General features: G+C 39.9%; 1 protein-coding gene across 1 annotated transcript in view; it reads right to left on the bottom strand.

Moving 5' to 3' along the window:
• astn1 (astrotactin 1) overlaps nt 1–17,053 on the bottom strand; it is a 407,842-nt gene extending 390,789 nt beyond the window's left edge. Inside the window, exon 1 of the mRNA XM_054603250.1 lies at nt 16,307–17,053. Coding sequence (XP_054459225.1) covers nt 16,307–16,634 — 328 coding nt within the window. The 5' untranslated portion in view covers nt 16,635–17,053. The remainder of the gene's footprint in view (nt 1–16,306) is intronic.
• Nucleotides 17,054–21,075: the final 4,022 nt, after the last annotated feature.

Genomic DNA, 21,075 nt, shown 5'->3' with positions numbered 1-21,075 from the left:
AAGGGCTTAACGAGGAACTCACAAGCCAATTGAAACAAAAGGTGCCAGACCCTATCAGGGCTACTATGAGGGATGATAACTTACAGTGGATCAGTCCTCTAAAATATTTTCTGAGAGCTGCTAAACTGGCCTTCTAGAAAAACGAAAAAGGAACGAATGAAAATGTTCGTCTTTCACCCCTGACCCGTAATCCGATGAACATTTCTATTTATTTATTTTTACTGTGTCTGTGCCCTAGTTTGGGTAGTGACTGATTGATATCCGCGGTTCAGACTGAGAGACTGACATAACAAGGTCAGGAGATGCCATGGGGAGATTGAGATGTGCCAGTAGGTATGGCTGCAAATATCAAGCAATATCAAGCAAGTAAACTAAACACAAAAATAGAGCTTAAAAATGTCAGACGACTTGCTGAGCCGATAATGTATAAGTGAGACGACAAAGATGATCATCAGTGGTATACTCTAGACTCTAACAAACAGGGCTCCAGATGCAACCATTTTAATTCTAGAGACAGTTAGCCTGTCTGACTGAAATAATTGTCAATTATGTGAAACACCAGGAGGGAGCAGGAGTTTGTGCGTGTGTGCCGACCACATCAACAACTGGGCGCAGGTTTGCGGTGGCGCTGATTGCATTCATTGGGTACTAAAAAACTAATATTTACGGGGGCTCGACAGTGAGGGTTGCCAGGTTGTCATGTTTACAATTTCTCTCATAGACTTCAATACAATCAGACTTCTTTTTGCAAACAGATTTTTAGCCCCTTGATGGCTAGTAGAGAAAATGCAAGTTTAAGACACTTCCACATGGGCTGCACTTTTCAGAAACAGAGGCTGCTGTCTGAGAGCAGTAGTGTTTCTCCCGCTTGTGCCTCAAAGGATTTCTGTAATGAAATACCGCAAGTAGCCACTTGGACAAAATGGCAGCAAGGCTGACTGTGTCCAGCTATCTAAATGCTTCCATTCAAAACGTAAATGATTTAAAGTGAACAAGAACCCAAAAGCTTAATTGACTGGTAAACATCAATACATTTGTAAAAAAAAAAAAAAAAAAAAAAAAAAAAAAAAAAAGAAATCAAGTTTTAGTGTAATGTGTCAATTTATGGTTATTTTTATACCAACTGTCTTGAGATTAAAGGACAAGAATGAAGCTATATATATTTCTCTTTTTATGTGTATTTTTATAAGGTCAAATAATGTCAGTTTGTGAATTAAGTTACATTTCCGTCTCGTCTGATAACCTTTAACATCTGGTCAGTTTAAGTTATCTTATATATTCCTATTAAAGAAAATCAAGTAAAGCACTGAGAATTAAGTTAGCATTGATTAATAGGCAGCTATCACATCAAAGAATATGATATGTATCTTATTCAGATAAATTGATTGAATGTATAATTCTTTTCACGATTTTGATGGCTCAGCTAATTATCAAAGTGTGTTTGGCTATCAATGATTTCAAAGTTTAGTTTGATTGAACACTTAAAGAGTTTGTACTGCAAAAATATTCATCAGGAGAATCAAAACTGGCTGTCCGGAGTTCAATCAAACCTCAAACTAACCAGCCCTAAAAAAAAAAAAAAAAAAAAAAAAAAAGGATGTCGTACTGCCTTTGAACCGATGTCCTTCTTGTGTGTAACACCTTCCTCCCAGGTTGAAAGCTGACAGATCGAGGCCAGCCTGTGATGACAGTAGCAAATTAAGATGTATTGCTTCTGCCGGGGTGATGAAATCAGGACATCAGAGGGGGAAACCGAGAAACCGGTCTGCCGCTCTCACCGCAAGATCTTCCCCCGCGTGCTTCCTCTGACGGAAGCTAATCTGAGCACCTCTGTGGAATCTGTTTTCCATTCTTTTTTGTATTCCTGAATTTGCCCCACACTTTTGTGTGTGTGTGTGTGCATGTAATGATAAGATTTTTCAATCTTTCATTTTATTTGCTCTAAGAGGTCTCGAAGGGCTGCCTGTTCATGGGTCGCCATAAATTGCTACACCTTAATCTTAAAGCAAGGATGGAAAAAATATTTCTAGGCAGCGGCGGATTGTTTGTCCAGCTCCCAGCCTTCTCCCACTGGCCTCTGTGAGCCTGCATACAGATTACAGTTTCTCTCTCTCCCTTGATCTCCATCGGCTCGACAGCCTAATAAAACACATGTGGGCAGCCGTACCATTTCTGAAAAGTATATCAACGAGCTGTGAGGTAGACGGCGAAAATAGTATGTAGTTAAGAGGGACTTTCTGCCGTGTTCTGATTTATTGGTTGGCTTTTGTTTTTTACTCCGTTTGTGGGGCTTCCTTGGGAATCAGATTAATCTTGGATTTATATTACCTTTCAGATCGCTAGATTTAGAGGATTCTACCATAGTCAACCAAAGAAAATCTCCACGTTGTCTCTGGATCAATTAGCTCGCAAGCTGTTCCTGAGACTCGCTAAAGGTTTAAAGAATATGTACATACATTTAAATGACAAAGTCACTTTGAAAACCTGTTTAAATTTCTATATAATAAAATTCGAAGACTTCTGGCCTTCTGACTCAAATTTTTTATCTTCTAATCAGCTGTCAATCAAACGCGTTAGGCCACTTTCAAGTTTGGTCACATCAAGGAAGCCGGAACATCAGGCAATTTTTGCAAGCTACCAAGCTCAGACCAGACTTGACAAAAGCCAGGCCAATAAAACGCAAAAAATATACTATTTTCATGAGGAATGGGTAATAGATTTACTTTCACAAACTTAACTGACAAATGCGTGCGTCACATTTGCGGTGCGAGCGTGTCGGTCGATAAAAGATGTAATGTTGAGGAACACTTCACATCTGATTTTAACAAACAGAAAATAATAACCGACCCGCAAATTGGAAACCCTTTAAATTGGGATTCCGTTGTTTTGAATTTTAAAATTGCTTTTCTGGTTTTTGTATGAATAGACCCAAAATTGACACTATAAATCAGTGATTCTCAAAGAAAGTTGCTGGGGGTTTGCAAAATATTTTTGCTTCAAATATGAGAAATAAATATATAATTAAGCTATACCATTATAATGTGCATTATCTACAGATGGGGGACATTTGCACCAATAAATAAAGCACAGAGTCCAATTCTCCCTCCCATGTTAGCTGTAGGGCAATAGAAACTCTGATATGGTTGTGACACGTCACGTCCATCAGTCATGAATCAGTCACTTTACTCAGGGCGCAACGAACCATTCATGCAGCGGGTTGGCCTTAGCCAAAGAGCTAGCGGGCGAGAGGTATGCTAAGTTAAAACTTGCTAAATTGAGAAAAAATATAAGTTTTATAGAATTTGGTTTTATTGATAAAAGTGACGGAAGGGAAAAATGTGTCATGTGTCTTTATTTGGCAGCAAACAAAGCCATGAAGCCCGATCACAAAGCACCTGGAATATCAGGGCAAAACAAAATATTTTCTTCTTATATAAACAGCGAGGAATCAACTCGCCAGAGAACACAGGTGGTTCACCTGTCCACAGCTTCAGAGGGTGCACAGAAGGCTGATTTTGTGGCCCAAAGGATAACTAAAAATGAAAAGCCTTACAAAATTGCACAAGAACTTATACTTAAAATGAGTGAAATAGTGCTTGGGACAGATGCAGCTAATGAACTGAAAGCTGTCCGACTCGAGGAGGAGAATTTAAGAACTGTGGGCTGACATTCTGTCACAGCTACTGGACAGATTGAGTTCCTGTGAGCTACTCTCTATTTAGTTGGACGAATCAACAGACATTTCTAGTGCTGCTCAGTTAATTGTATATTTTTGAAGGGAACATTGTTAAGGACTTTCTGTTCTCCAAGGAAGTGCTGGGAGGACAAAGGATGGGGAAGTATTCAAACTACTGGATGCCTTCATGACTGAAGCGGGACCTGGGAGAAATGAGTGGCCCTTTTGTAAGGATGGTGCACCTGCAACAAGAAGCCGAAAAGAGTGGGGTTATTGTGTGGAGTGAAGGGCACTGCAGTCAGGTTTGTTTGGACAACTTTGTAGGAAGATGGATGCTGGGCACGGCATGACTGCTACATCACTGTGAAGTGTGATACCTATCCTGTTCGAACACAAGAGTGTGTTTGAGCTACGCAGTGAGATAGTCAGAGCATAGACTGTATATGAAGTGGACAGAGTGACGTCACCCATTGGTTTGTGGATTGCCGTTATGAAACCTTGAGTTTTTGAGATTTTGGCCGTTGCCATATTGGTTTATTGCAACCAGTAAACAGAAGTGACCATATTTGGACTGTGGAGGAGTGACGTTGTGTTAGAGACAACGTATATGGCTCTGGTAGCAACCTGTCAATCACAAGGTAACTCCGCCCTAAAGCACACCCTGCTTTATGGTTTATTTGACTCTAAATGGCATCATAACTTACCAAATGAACATCATGCTGTATTGAAGAAACTAGATATTAAGACCATGAACTCGTGTTTACAAAGTTTACTGATGTAATAAATCCAGTGAAAAGTAGGCTAATTTTCTCAGACTTCTATACAATCGGACTTCTTTTGGTAACCATGAGGAGTCACCCCCTGATGGCAAATAGAGATAATGCAGGTTTTAGACAATTCCGCATTGGCTTTACCTTTCGGAACTGGAGGCTGCTGCCTGTTTAAGAGATGATTTTTATGTCCAACCTCGAGTGTGTGGCTAAATTGGCTTATATTTACCGACATAGGCAACTCGCTTAACCTCTCTATCCAAGGAGGCTATTCGTCTACTCTGGAGGTCAGCAACAAAATCGCTGCCTTCATTAGAAAGACAGAGCTACACTCCAAAAAAGCAGATTAATTAATTATTACATTAATTTATGTTTACACAACCTAATACTAAGGGGTTAAGATAGCAAAACGTTTGATTACCACTCCAGAGCATAAGGTGGCAGTAATGCGCAAATAACTCAGATCCTACGAAGGAGTGCCCCTCCCTTTTTCATATTCTTCAGTTCATTTTAAGGTAGAGTGAGCCCCTGGCAAAGAAGAACCATCACCTGTGGATGAAGGTAAGCTGAATCTGTATCATCCATCAAAATTAAAACAAATGACTGTTTAGAAATGTCATCAACCATTAGTTCTTGTGCTCTTTAACGTTTTGGATGATTTATTTAGTTATTAACTGTCATATTTAAGTGGATTTATATAGCCGACTGTCACCATGTGCATAGCTAACTATGCCCCGCAAGCTAGTGTTATCAACGTATTTAGCTGTATTTTAATTGAAATGACTAAGGCCACGTTTAGACGAGAGCAGCCCTACTAAAAATGGTAAAGTCCTTCCATAGCGTTTTTTAAAAAGCCTGCGTCTCCACGAACAACCGACTACGCTGTAGCATGCATGCCAGGCCGGTAGTTGTAGTTTGTAATGACATATCATGGGAGCTGCCGAAGTTGTTTACTTCCTGTCGCTGCTAAGTCCTACGAAGACATAAATTAAATAAATTCACCCGTAGTTTGACTTTTGAAATGATGATATGATCACTCGAATTAGCTTTAATTAATTGATTGGTTGTTTAAATGCTTAAATAGGCAAACTTATTTTCTTGTTTTCAAACTTATTGTACCCTTTTTTTGTGTTAAGGTGACTGCCGAATTCAAGAGGATTACAACAGTCAGTTTGCAGTCGAAGTTCTTCTCCGAGCTGGATGCTCACTCTTCAAACCTGATCAGGGTGTTTGGCAAGAAAGGTGGTGTTCAAGGGAGAAAGATCAAGAGCATCATGGTACCCATAACCCAGGTATGATTATGAAAAGACTGGAAACTGTCAAACCTGTACAGCTTTAATATTTTCAACTTCACTGAAAGCTGGAGATTTAAAGTGTGAGAGGGAGGGAGAGTACTTTTTCCCTGCTTTAAGAAGTTTCTGATGAAATGTTTGACTTTGGACAGATTTGATAATGTCCACTTAAGTTACAACTTTTAGTTTCATGGCATTACACGAAAATTTGCTTTGCCACGAATGCCACGTTATTTAACAAAAACTAAGGATTTACACAGCTTTCTAATTTAAGTTTGAGATGAATCTGACTGCCCATCTAGGGGAGTTGATTAAAGTATGACCCCTGTAAATTGTATAAAAACATGCAAAACATTTATTTTACTGAGAAAACTGTATGGTACACTATACAGTAGAGCGACATACCGAAATTGGATGAACTTTTCCACCAAGAGTTGTGGGCCAAGTTTCATCGTTTCACCTAGGACCACAGGAATGCTTTTATAAGACATTCTATTCCTCATGATTAAATGTCTAACTTGTACTGTGCTCTGCTTTAGCCCTAAAACTGTCTTTCACCAACACTATTAAAGCTTACAGGTACTGACGCACCCATTGATATTGCAAGTTCATATATCATAAAAAAAACAAGATTAAAGATGAACCTGTCTTACATATGTAAAAAAAACATTCATGTGTTTCTCGTTCAATGTTGTATTAGGTGTGTGACAACCACTCTACCTGTTTTGGCTAGTGGCTTTTTTTTGTTGTTGTTTTTGTTATACTTTGCCTATACTAAGCCTGTGTTAATATTATGTGGGGATCCTTGGAAAATGTTTTCCTTGTAGGGGGTCCACGGTCCCAAAATGTTTGAGAACCCCTGTTTTAAGCGACTACATGATTACTATAAGTGAATTATTTTAAGAGCATTTGTATAGTAAAAGATTTTTTGATTACTATGAGTGGTTTCCACAGTTTTCTAATGTGTCTGACAGATTTAATCAACACTTCATACCTCATGTTGTTTACCTGTTTTTCAAGTTGTAGCAATAAATTGTGAACATTAATTAGGCTGCCACTCAAATCCCTTTCTGCTTTCTCAGCTGCCAGACGGAGACCGCCGGTCTTTGAATTTTAGTGATTTATAGCTTTTCATGCATGCAAACGTTAAAAGCAAAAACTAATTAGAAAACTCTTTTTCAATGAGGGATTCAAATGGAGTGATTTCCAGCCTTATTTTATATATACCTTATTTTGAGAGTATAATCTTGCTTTTTTCTACAAAACACTTTAATTTCTCAAATTTTAAATGTCTAAACACAATCAACAGTGAAATAACTCTACCTTAATATTAGAAGAAGAATGATGATGTTTGTAATCAGAGAATACATAAGCAGGATGACCAAATCCAACATAATTCCATTTTAGTATTTGGGTTCCACCCCCAGTCCTATGACAATAATTATAATAATAACGAAAACAGGAGAACCAATAAGCATTCTGTGAGAAAGAATAATAATCAAAACAATGAATTAAAGGCTTTTTTTATGAATGGTTCATCAGGAATTTTGACAGATTTGTTCTGTAGCGGCATGGTTTTCTGTTCTTCCAAACACACAGTCGACTTGATTGTGACATTCCGGAGAGAAAGTCTAGAATGAGGGAGAAAAGCAGAAACTGAGACTAAATTGCCCCTGAGATAAACAATATTTGATAACTGAGTGTTCTTTTTTCTGATAATCACTACTCAGATAGAAGCAGAATGTGGAGTTTAAAGTGCCAACTAAAATGCCTCTCCTTTCTTCCCGTCTCCTCCTGCCGCGGGGATATGCCACCTTTTTTAAAACTCCTGTCTAAGCACCCGATCATGTTGCCATGGAAACCATTCACCGGCAGCAATGCGCCTCACAGTGTGTCTCTCTCTCTCTCTCTCTCTCTCCATTCAGTCTATATCTCCCTGCTCTCCCTCGTTCTCCTGCCTGCTGTGTTCTCCTCCATGGTCCTCTGTCCTCGCCTTGCACAAACACCAAAACAACCCTTGATCTCCGCTTGATGTTAATAGCAGACTATCCTCAACATAGGCAGAGCAGGGGCGATGAAGGAAGTGAGGATTCTGGTGTGCTGAAGCAAGGCCAGGGTTAAAATGAAAATATCCCCAAATAAAATGAACTCCCTTTCTCTGCCCTGGATTCAGTTCCAAAAGCAGCCTTTTAAATGCTAAATTGCTTGTCACCAACCGGTCATTTGCTGATTGAGGATGCAATCTGGCCTTGTGCTAGGGATGATAATTGTGTTTTTCTTTTTTTTTCTGACTGTTAGTTGACCCTCATTAATTGGTAATTTACAGGATTAGTGCCCAGCATGCAGAGCTGCAGAGGTTGAGGTGCATAAGAAGCCGCCCAGCTGCAACAATGACGGATGCACAAACAGGTTGAATCCATCACTTAGTCACCAGGTGCAGTGTTTGTGCTAAACAGGAAACTAAGTTCACCCATCCCGGAGAGGCAAAAGCCTTGCAGTTGAGTGCTTTGTCGCGGACACATACCTTTAAGGTGCACCTGCTATTCTCCATTCAGCTTAGTTTTATTTATCTTTAATATTTATTTTTAAGTGTTTTAACTGATAGCATTCATTGGTCTCAATCTTTATTGTTGGTTATTGGTCCAACGGTTAGTTATGAGCATCCCTTCCTTGTGTGCTCTAATTAATTTGGCAATGCAGTTAACACCAGTCATCATTTTGTTTTAATTAAAACTCAAATCCTTGTGTTTGCTCCAGGTGTTATTCAGCGTTTGTTTTAGAAGAAGGAAATTATGGCAGCAACAGGCAAACCAGCTTTAAAGGTGAAGTATTTTCTTTTTAAAAAATGCTCTGCGGTGAATCTAATTTAAGCCAATTTGAAATGTGGATTTCGACAAAGTGACAGACAAATATTTGAACTAATAAATATTAAATATTATCTTCAAACAATCCAGCCGGACCCCCCTGAAAAAGAGAAACAAAATATTGAATCTACCTAATTTATGCAGACTAATCAGTCAAATTAGTTTGTGTCAAACATTGGGCCACTGACTTGTTGCTCTCGCTAACAATAATAGCTGCTCTGTTTCAACAATGTTAGCCTGGCATTCAATAGTGGTTTTCTGTCTGGAAAAGCAGTGACTTTAAACACATAAGAGAAAAGTGCTATGAGCAAGGACAAGTTTTCTAGCCACTAGGCAAATTCATGCAATACACAGTTAATTTGCTATACACTTAAGCTAATATTGGTGACTAGCGTGCCTCCAAAGCAAGGTGGAAAACACTGAACTGTAGTGTGGATGGAAGAAATGTCCTACGAAGCAACACAGGACAACGGAAATGAAAGAGCTAATCAGGGCTTGTTGGTTACAGCTGAGCAGAGCCAAAAAGTAAGCCATAAATTCTTGGAAAATCCAAATTTGTTTGAAAATTTGAAATAGGCAGTACCATTCTTCCTCTCTGAGTAATGTCCACCAGCACAGCACATGAATAATTATATGTCATTTTAATATACTACATTTTTATACAACTCAAATAGTGAACATGTCATTCCAGCATAATATTTGCATTCAGTATGGAAATGGGACACGAGTTATACCACAAGTGGATGACATATGCTGCTAACACACATTCACATCATTGCCTTGATCACATAAATGTAGTTTTTTAGCTGCATATAAATGTGTCTCCTACTTGAGGGATTTATGCCAGCACTAAAGAGGCAATACCAGCAAACGTAAAGATTAATGCGTGGGTTGTGGATGGAACGGCACCAACTGAGCCACGAAAATAGTCCAAAACACCGTAAAGTAACTGATCGGCCCCCAAAGCAGCCACAGTCGCACTACTTCTGCTGGAGATCAGCTTCAGTCAAACAAAGCCTGTGTGCTGTGGCGCTATTACTTTAGTCACAGAGAGTAGGATGAAAGGCAAAGGAAACGTCTGAGGCAGCAGTTTATTCATGAGCCTGCTAATTAGCACATTTTATGACCGGGCTACAAGTCACTTACAACTAGCAACTGTTAAAAACCCTCAACATGCAAACCGTTAATGACAGAACATTACAGAATGTGCTGACCTGTCAGGGATGTGCTATAATCAATGTAATCAACAGCTGTGCTCTATTGACATGTGAAAGAGCAGAAAGGTCCCGTTAAGTGAGATGTATAGATTTTTTCAGCGTCATTATAAAAGTTTAGATTTAAAATTTTAAAAAGAGGGGATGTATTTATGTCTCCAACAACAAATAAAAATCACTGATTAATTATCTGTCTTTATTGATTGTGCACACGGTATAGACAAGAGCTGCAGTCAGCAGAAAGGTTAAAATAAAGAAGTGTAAGATATAAAAAATTACAACTTAACAAAGTCATACTTTTTTGTTTTTTTTAAGAGTCCTGGAGAGGTTAAACTATCCAATAATCCACTATAAATTAGGGGTTGTACGGTATGAAGCCGTTTATATTTTGGCATGTGGCAAAATTTGCCACAAAGAAAAATCCAATTAATAAATAAATTGTGTTTTCATTTAGCTCAGCAAGATGTCTCAGACACCCAACGCGTAGGGAATTTGAGATTTCCCTGTTCGATATTCATTATGACCAAGCGTATTAGGGTTTGAATTGCTTGTGGGAACGCAGCCACAGCCTGTTGTCTAATCCAATGCTGAAATGCGCTTCTTGACAGTAGTAACTGCTCCTATTTGAGTTATGGATCTCCTCCCAAGGATTATTGATAATGAAAAACAATAGCCACATTTTTAATTTTTCATTCATTTCGGCCTGGGGCCAGAGAGCAGCTGGTCAGTATTCACTCAAACAGAGAGCATATTGTATGATTGAGCTTGTTTCAAGCATTTACTGTTGCTGTCAGTAATGAATGTTCATGTTCAGAGACGAAATAATGAGTTGATTGATTAATTACTAAAATGGCAGAAAAGCTTCTCAAATGTGGGAATCTTTGCTTCTTCTTTGTTTTTATTTGTTAGTACATCTCCCAAGTTCTGTGTTCTGGATTGCTGATTGGACAAAACAAGTATTTTGAGGAGCACCATGAGCTCTGAAACATTGTGCTAGTTCTAAGTCTTGTAATTGTACAACAGGGTTATGCCACATAATGCAGTTTTTATATCCATTTTGCTAAATTAAAAAACTCTCAAAAAAAAAAGAAAACAAAATTATATTGTGGAGTGTGGAGGATGAATTTCAAAATTCTCACAAACTAAGGAAAGTAGCTGTTCTGAAGTCTGGTGGTAGGGCAGCAGATACTTTTGTATTTTAATATCCTTTGGGCTCATTGCAGGCATCTCTTGTCACCAATATCACTGATGCTGGGTAGATGGGTACCAATGACGTTCTCAGGTAAATCAAGCCTAAAAGTTTGATTTACACCTTTTTTTCTGCTGATACAATTCGTGACTCAAAACCACCACATGATCTGTTAGACACCTAGTCAGTGACATTTCACTGTACTACCAATAAAAAAGGTGACACAACTTGCAGGTCTAGATGTCCCGCCATATTTGCTGTAATTTGAAATGTAGAAAAATACCAGTTTTAAGAAGAGCACACTGTGCTCAGGTAACCAAGGTGACATGTAAAGTCAAACACCAACAGCGTTTAATGCCAATGTACCCGGCAACAACGTAAAAAATTTCTCTGGAGTGGATGGGAATTGTAGCAGCCAAATTATTGATCCAGAAAGCTGATTTGAATGCGAGTCAGTTGAGAGCTGACTACCTTCCGTGCCTCCCGGCCCAGATGTGCAAATCACTGCTGGAGCAAATACAGCTCCAGTCCGTCCTGCAGAGCGACTTTATTACCTCACCTCCCGCACAATTTATGGCATAACACCGAAAAGGGTAAATTCCTAATAAGGCGCCCGGGCTTCTCTGACACTAACGAGTGGCTGTGGGTCCTGCGGCTAAAATTTACTGTCAGTCACAGAATATCCCCTTTTCAAATTGCTTCTAAGCTGCTTCACAGAGAAGCAATTTGGCGAGAAAAATGCGAGCCGCTGTAAAAGGGTTGGGGGGGGGGGGTTGAATTTAAATGGCACCCAACCCACCGCTTGCACACACACACACATAAAAGCAGATACACTTTTTAAATGATGTTACTTCAAAAGAGGTTGATGGGCTAAGGAAAATAAAAGAATCTCAGCATGCCTCATGACAAGCTTCCTTTTTTTTCCTCCTCCCAAAATAAGGCTTTCAGCTTCATGGTTCCGCCTTCGACTAGAACATTGAGACCTTCCCTGTAAAAAAAAATCGTCTGATCTGTGTCTCTCTGAGGTCTTCAAACGCTCACATAATTACTGTGGGTTGGATGAGGTGTCCTGATGAGACTTGGGAGAGGATAGGGGACTCAGTGCTGCTGGTGCGAGGGTACAGCACTGTGTATTAAACTGATTGAAGTGGTCAGGGTCCAAAGTCAAAACCTGCATAAAGTGACGCTCAGTCTTTTTTACTGTCAAACGCTCCTCGCCTGTAGCGTTGAAAGGAAGGCTGACTTTCTGTCATATGCAGAAGAAAGTATTAACATGTGCACAGAAACTTCTGAAAGCACTTCTAAAGCACAACCTACTCCATTTTCCATATATACTTTCCATACTGTATGTTCCAAAGACTAAGGCTGACCGAGTACACCACCATGACTGAGAGCATTACGTTTGCGTACGTTGAGCATATGGTGGGACGATGAAGCGAATTATGCTCCAGAAGTGTTCTGAGAACTTTCTGCGGATCTTTTGATACCTTCTGCCAACTGTTACAATTGGCATGTTAACAAGAAGAACAAACGAAAATATGTAAGTATGGCTCCAAAGAAACTACAAAACCATAAAGCACATGAAGGAGCTTTACAGCAGGGATGAAGCACTTTGAGCAAATTACAGTTGAATTCTATGTTTTGACAGACTATTGTAGAGTATCAGGAGAAAATAAACAGTCCATTGGAAGAAGGACTTTGTTGCATTGCTTAGGTAAGAGACTCCTAGCTAATTACATAAACCCGTAAGGGCTTTATTTTTTTGAACTGTTGTTTTTGTCATTAGGACTTTCATACAGCTTTTAAACAGCTAACGATAATGGAGGTCTCTTTGACTCCCACAGTGCGTTCAAGCTCTATTCTGTAAAAATGAGAGTTAGGCGAAGGTAGTTCTGAACAGTATCATGATCCAATTCCTATGTAATAACTATAAGATGTAGTTTTTGGCGATAAACTTGAATAAATCCAGTTGTTTGAAGGTTATGTTTTCAGAGCTTCTCAGAAAAGATAACACAGAGGGAATTATGACCCGATTACCTTCCTTACGAAAGCTCTAAGAAACTTATTACATCATTTGAACTGTTAATGACAATGATTATTTTTATCAAAGCAAATAGTTAAATAAATTCCATTTGTCATGTATTTCCTATGAATTTGAATTGCGTGTTTTCTGCAAATAACCTCTATAGATCACAATAACAAAGTAAAGATAACATTTAGAATTTTTATGGTTTACACAGATCTTTGATAAACCCAGATCTGTGCTGTATCCAGTAAGATCCTCAAACCTAAGGAATGTCTTTCCTTATGAAGCTGCGTGCAAATACAATCAAGTGCTCTAAAATCTAATCCTGCAACTCAATAGAAAACTGTGGTCATTGCTGCTGACTTGGCCTACCCTACACTGTGTAGGAACCATGTCCTCCATTGATCACAACGTGGCTGTGGCAGACTCATTCAGCCCAGGAGACGACTAGGGTGAGGCAACAACAACTGGGCAGCCAGAAAGAGTTTGGGGCTTACACTAACAGCATCCGGCAGGCGTCTTATCACAGTGCTGCTGAAACACCGGTTAATATGTAATTACTGCTTGTTATCGATACGAACGCACAATGTTAAATTGATTTTGTTTCCTGAGAAGACGTTTACACAACGGGGGAAAGTTCTGGTTTGTGATTCAGAGCCTGCAGCCTGTATTTCACAGAGGAGGTTTTGTTAGACAGCAGAGGAAATCAAGCGATAGACAAAAGAGGGGGAAAGAAATAGATAAATGAAAGGCTGCAGCTGCTCCAGTGTTTGAACTTGGGTCGCAGTGATGCTATACCTGCAGCACGAATTGTTTCAGGCCTCCCAGATGTGACTTTTGATTAAAAAGTGTTCCGTACTGGTGTAGAGTGCTACGTTAAGGAAATGTCAGACAGGAATTCGGACTCGTTAATATGCAAAGCCACTCATGAGAGATCGCTTGTGCTGCACTTTTATCTCAGCTTATTTCCTCCACCCCATAATGAATTAACTGCTGTCTAAATCAGGCCTTTACACAAACTATTCAAAAGAGTCAGCGTGATCTCATGGCGTAAACACTCAAATAGTACTGCAAACATCATTAGAGAAAATCATGGGGTTATTCCCCAGAATCCATATGCCTGTTAATAAAAACACACATAGAAATTATAATATATACACTGCAGTGCTTTCTGAAGTACTGAGAAATACAACAACAAAAAATATGACTTGTGTTTGCGGAACCTGCAAATAGTGATACTTCTCCACTGTCTACTTCTGGATCTCCCTCTGTCTCATTTCTGTTAAGAGTTGCACATGCTCAGTACCAATAAGGCAGCAACCTAGCAATATTTAACACTGGAAAATCTGTCACACCAGATGATCGTATCGACAGATATGCAAGTTCAGGTACCTGAATCGGTATTGACAAGGAAAAAAATGGAACATCTATACCTTTAGAGTTCCAAACCAAATGTGTCTGTAGCATCAACCATCAGAAGGTTTCAGTTTGGTCCCAAAAAAAAGGCCAACCCTTTCAGATTTTGTCCAGGCAAGTGGGTCAGAAATCTACTTGCCCAAAATCAGTTTTTACTTGCCCCTACACACATCGTTTTATTTATTTGCGGTAATCAAATAACAAAAAAGCAAATTGTCATGTTTAACCGTTAACAGTAATTACTTTGGAGTCTCCACCATTAGTCAAAGGAAAACATAAATTATTGCAGTTTGCATGTGTTGTTTTAGCCCGTTGGACAAAAAAAATCTGAATGAGGGTGATTTAAAGCTAAGCTGGTAGCAAACTCTTCTGAGTTCTTAATGCTTTAAGTATTACAGTATTGAATTGGTAATACTGTGTGCAGGCTGAAAAGTCAAATGTCCATGATTGTCATAGTGGTCCAGGAGATTAAGATGCTGGACATTTAATCAGTACAAATCCGGTGGCACGTCACCCTTTTTCCCTCACCCCTCTCGTTCCCTGTCAGCCTTTTACTGTGTGCTGACAAAGATAAGAGGAAATAATGCTGATTGGTGATATCTTTAGGTTTTCTAAAGCCTATATGTAAGGTCTCTTGGTTTTTAAAATATTCTATGTAACAATCCATTGCTTATTTCCTCAACCACGAAGTGCGAAGTGCAAAAGCATATATGCCATGAGAGAGAAACTTCTATATCCATGGATAAAAAGACAAAAGTTAGAAAAAGGTATTTTTGAAAACAGGCAACTGCTTTGAAAAGTGACAACAAAGACACATGGAAAGATAAAACAGCTGAGTACATTTAACATCCAACACACACACACGTTTGCTGCCTTGGGGCCAATAAGACTACGAAATAATTGTACCATCAGGGCCAGTAGCCAGCGATAACAACACTTAATTGCCACAAAAACATAAAAAAAAAAAAGACAAAGTTGACAAAAACTGTGTGTACAACTGTAATATTGCAAACCATACAGAGCCACACAGTGTGCCTCAGTGCTAGCAGAAGCAGAGGGAGATCCCCCACAACAGCAGCAGCAGCGGCCATTCAGCACCATGGACAGCGGCCAGCCAACTTCCACAAGGCAAACTTTGGCCGCGGTCTGGTTCATCCATACCTTAACACCAGGTGAAAACGGACTTCCTTCCGTCTCAACTTGGATAAGTTTGGTTTTATAAAGCCTGAAACCTAACAACACCGGTTGAACTGTCGCTCTGAAGCAATTACAAAACACATAGGACGCTGACAGCACAAAGTGACCACGTACCAACAAAAAAAAAACCCAAAAGCGTCTAAAGTTGTATAAAAAGTGACAGGAGTTTGGCTGCATACCTGCTAGTGTGTTAACTAGCAAGTAGTTGGCAACACAGGTAGCTAACCGCGTGTATGCTAACGCAAGGGAGAATACATACAGTGTTACAAATGTATGTGTTGCTAACTATAGTTGTATGGGGGAATAAAATACTATTTTGTTAGCATAAGAATGCTATGCGGCCTATTATTGCAATAGGAAGTGCTAAGTGTTGATTTAGCTCACCACAGCGCTATCAATAACAGTCGCTAAACTAATTAGCAGCCGTTGACTGACTAATTACCTCATATAAACGCAGCTTAATGGCGTCAGTTGTATATTCTTGCCGTTATATAGCCGACAGTGTTTTTCGAAGCAGTGGAAACATGGCATGGAACCAGGCCTAAGCTAACAACACAGGTGCTTCGGGTGTAAAAAAAAAGAAGAGTGAGAGGGGTTTTAATCAGCTCAATTGACGGCTAATGGACGGCGGACACACGCGGTCGTGTTTTCCAAGAACTCACCTAAGACGAAGAAGGGGAGCTCGGTGTTTTCCAGGTCGTCCACCACCACGACGTCCCCGGGGAAATCGTTCCTGACGGAGAACAGCAGCTTGGGCTCGGAGGCCGACGGGCTGTGCATGATGCTCAGGTCGTTCTCCCGCAGAAACGGCAGCGCCGACACGGTGACGCTCTTCATCTTGCACTCGGTGTCTTGGCTCTGGTCGTCGTCGCCGTTTAGACCTCGGACGCCGGGCGCGACGACGACCAGGAGGACCAACGCGAGCTCCAGCAGCAGCAGCGGCAGCGGCAGCAGAAGCGGCGGTCTCGGCCCCATGTTGACGCTCGCCATCTCTCCGTCGCTCCGTTTGCCTCTCTATCCCTCCTCGCTGGATCCTCCACCCGGCTGGATGAGAGAGAGGAGGCAGAGCGAGCGAGGGAGGTGTGTGTGTGTATGTGAGAAATACCGGCGGGCTCTCACGGCGTATAGAACAAGCGCTCCTTGTTTCTCACATTTTAGAGTATTCTTATTTGTCTTTGTATGTACAACACCGAACATTGACTGTGTGGTTGTCGATGACCCCCTTTACTGTAATTGATCGATAAACTGTCCAAATGGCTCTGTAATGGCCGAGCATAGATTCCCAAAGGACATGCACCCAGAATGCCCTGTGGGTCCCGACCCCAAAAAAGCATCATTTCTAATTGGATTGTACACGTGCCCCCTCGCAAACATTTGCATGTCATCCCTACTGAAGCATCTTCAGTCGCTCAACCTGACCTCTGTGATTGGGTGGACACTCAATGCATAATTGCATGATTGATGGGGAAGATCCACAAGCTGAATGTAAAAAGCTCAACTGTCGGTGTTCGAGGTGTCAGCACCGCAGATACAAAGGGATGTTGGAGAAAGAGCTATAGGCAAGATTCCATGCAGAAATATATATATATATATATATATATATATATATATATATATATATATATATATATATATATATATATATATATTTGTTTTGTTTTGTTTAAATGAAAGTGAATTTAACTTAATCCCCATGATGATCTACAAGAGCTTGTTAAAAGTGAAGAAAAGGCCAATGAAAAACCAATATTCTGTAGACCACTGATTGGCATTTTTCTGCAACCTATCATCTACTAAGCACATGCTGATCAAACCCTTTGACAATCAGTTTATCAATATGCATACAAGGGGAGACACCCAAGCGGAATAGGATAGTATTTTTAACTTATCGATTTCACCAAACTGACCTAGTCCATTACTTGCATCACGACGATTGTTTTTTGTATTGCCCGTTGTATGACATTTTAATTTTACCTATGTAAATGAGGCATTATCTTATTAAATATGTGCTAATTTTGATACATTTCCTGAACAGAATAAATAGACAAAGCCAGGTTCAAAATTCTCATTCATTTTGTTGACAAATAAGAGTCAAATGGGGATTTACTGAGGGAATTTGTATCACTCCATGAATCAAAAAATGCTGTAAACAGCCATAAAAATACATTTTTGGCCATGTTTGTGGGAATAAAATGTGTAAATCAGGCTATGAATGATGTATAAACAACCCACTCTGTAGAAACCTTCAGAATATAGATAGGAGTGAAACTGGAACGTTTGGTGGATGTTAGTGCTACTTAAGTTGAGATTTCTGGCGCAGAGTCTGAGAAAAAACTCATTTTGATACTTAGACTAAACCATTTATTTTTGTATTACAAATTTTCTGAAAAGTAATCTTTAAATATTTTTTGCTCTCTTCTCTTTTTTTTTTAATAAATGATGTGAATGAACATGAGACAGGACATGAACATAAACTGCTACAACATGAACCACATATCACATGTGAAAGAACCCAGTATGCCCTGTTTTCTCTCTGTTAGTTCCTGTTACGGAATGTGGTGTGGACCCAAAAAGCAGGACGACCAGGAGACGGATACAGTTCTGGCGCTTTATTTAAAGCAGAGAACTCAGCATACAGACAGGCAGGATAAGACTCAGAGGGAAACAGGCAGGGGATCAGGCAGACGGAAATCAGAGGAAGCGGAGGTTAAACTCGGGGTCGGGGACAGAAGGCTGAGTCGTTGACTGGGGCACAGGCAAGGCAGGTAAGTCCAGACAGGCAGGGTCGGCAACGGGAAATCAGTCCGGGGAATAACGCTGGAAGGTCTGGCATAATGCGGAGAACGATCTGGCAGTGAGTGTGTGTGAGACTGGTGTTTAAATACTGCAGAGTTGATGAGTAGATAGAAGGCAGGTGTGTGGCTTGGAGCAGGTGAGTATGCTTGTGCTGATGAGGTGATTAGGTGAGTGAGGGAAGAGTGTGGTGAGAGAGTGGGAGGGGTGACACACCCACCTCAGAGACACACACACAGAGATAACCAAACAAGGGAAAACACATGAAACACAAGGAATAAACAGAGACATGGCCATGGTCATGACAGTTCCTCTCATTAAGCAACAGAAATGAGCAAAACTGTGCATCATGGCCATGCATCTTGGTGTGACTGTCAGTATTTCTATTTGTGATCAGGATTGATGGTGGCTCACTGGAACGTGCAATCATCTATGGCGTATTAAAAAGAGCTGAAGTCAAGTCATATCCAGATATTGCTGCTGAGCTTTGTAACGCTGTTTATAGCCCAACGCAGCGGCTCCCAATGTCCCTGTCATGACTCATGTGCTGATTGGTTTGAGCGTTTAAACGCCCGGCAGTAAAAACCCACAGCTGAAAACATGCAATGTGCATGTGATGTCACAAACATGGAAATATGGAAGTTCAGCTTTGTACATCTAGATGTGGCAATGATGTTTTCAACCAATACTCTGGTAGAAAAACACTGTAATATAGTCTAGAAAGCTGAGTAGAAAATTAAGATTAAAAGGCAAAACATCACCCTATTTGTATTTTTTGGGGGGACCAAAACTATTGAAATAAACATTGTGTGTAGCTTCCCAATGACTCAGTTTTTTATCTGTGTTTTAAGGGAGGTGGGGCGTCCAATATGGGCAAGCTTTGAGGCCTCCTGTCTCCTGAGTGGTTGGTTATTCTGGTAAATCAAACCACGTTCTAACACTCATATAGGTTAACATGTAAAAAATAATGATTAAATCAAAAGGGCTGAGGCATAAAGTGATTCATGACAGAATGCCCCATGTATTACGTCATAAACTAGTAAATCAATAAGTATAGGGCAGAATGTGGCCAATATTCCTAGAGCAATTGGCCACTTTAGCAAGAATTAGCAAAAGACGCTAAACACCTTGTAGAGCTGAAGGGTACTGTAGAGTTGGGTGATAACTGTCTTCGTTTTCACGACTATGAGCAACCTCTTTACCATTCCCCTCCGTCTCTTAAAAAACAACATCCCCATACAACTGCATTTCTCAATTACGTCTCAATGGAAACATTAAAAACTAAAACGCCAAAAAACTTACTTGATTAGTGTTCGTAAAAGAACATGATTTGGCTTAAAGTAGTAAGTTTGTTACATGACTAAAGTAATGTTAAACATTCAACACAACATAATATTAGTCAAAGTTGACTTTTCTTATCACACACGAACAGCTATGCTTTTGTTTAACCCATCCATTCCAATAACCCACCCATCCTTCTCCCTACGCAGACTTCTACAGACTTTGATTAGAAACATAATCGTGATACGTAAAAAACAATTGTAATCCAGGAGACATCCCTCTAAAGGCTATTAACAATGCACTATAGTTGTATTGGGACGTGATTTCGTGGAGACCAGGCTGTCCCATTACACTTACTAATTTGATCCATTGTTGATATAGAAATATGAGCTTTAAGAACTTAAGTTAAACTGCACTTTCTGCTTGTACTATGTGGACTTGACTTTGAATTTTTTACAATGACAACACCAAGAAAACTGACAACGAGCACATACAGACGAGCACCCTGACACAAATATGCTGAGGGCTTTAAGACTCTAAATCCCATGACTGTTTTGTTGACCAGACAATTGCCATTTGGATTTGGATGCAAAGCTGTAGGAAAAGAAGATTGTGTTTTCTGTGTCACCAGCGTCCATCAGTTTAATATTTAAGCAGCTCTGTGGTCTCCTATTAACTGCCATTTCTCTCTTTCTTTCCTCATCGGGAATATTTTTGAACTCCAAAATAGGGCAATGTTTGGGTTCTGAGCTAAAGAAAAAAAAAAAGGACCAAGAGAGGGAAGTGGATTGGCCTCAGCCACCCGCAGTGAAATATTAAAAAGTTAACTGTGATTGAAGAGAATAAGTGGAGCAAACAGTGCCCAGACTATCACACATTCATTATTGATGGTTGTTTTAAAGACACTGCACGGTGAAGGAAAATTCATCAGTATTCAAATAAGATCAAGCGTACTCATAAAGTTTTGGGATGTGTTCGCCCTTTTTTTCCTTTAAAAAAAAAAAGACTTGGACAGTCCAGAAGAAAATAAGTGACAGCAAAGATAAGGACAGAGTGGAACTTTTCTGGTACATTGCCTTAAGGTCCCAGAGAAACGCTTAAATGATCATTTGGAAGATTTTTACTGTGTCAGCATGAACTGAAATGTTATTTCTCTGTGCAGTTTAAAGGATAAGGCTGGCGATGTTCTATATGTTTCTTCATGTCAACAAAATCCCATGAAAAGACCAAGTAACAATGAACAATGGAGTCTGAAACTTTTACCTCCCCCGCTCTTGCAGAGTGGGTTATTACAGAAACACTGTTGACGTGTGCCCATGCCATACGCATGCAGGTGAGTTTACCGCATCTCGCCCAC

Source organism: Anoplopoma fimbria, chromosome 8, assembly GCF_027596085.1.
Source record: "Anoplopoma fimbria isolate UVic2021 breed Golden Eagle Sablefish chromosome 8, Afim_UVic_2022, whole genome shotgun sequence".
Taxonomy (NCBI): Eukaryota; Metazoa; Chordata; class Actinopteri; order Perciformes; family Anoplopomatidae; genus Anoplopoma; species Anoplopoma fimbria.
This window is presented reverse-complemented; position numbering and strand designations above follow the sequence as displayed.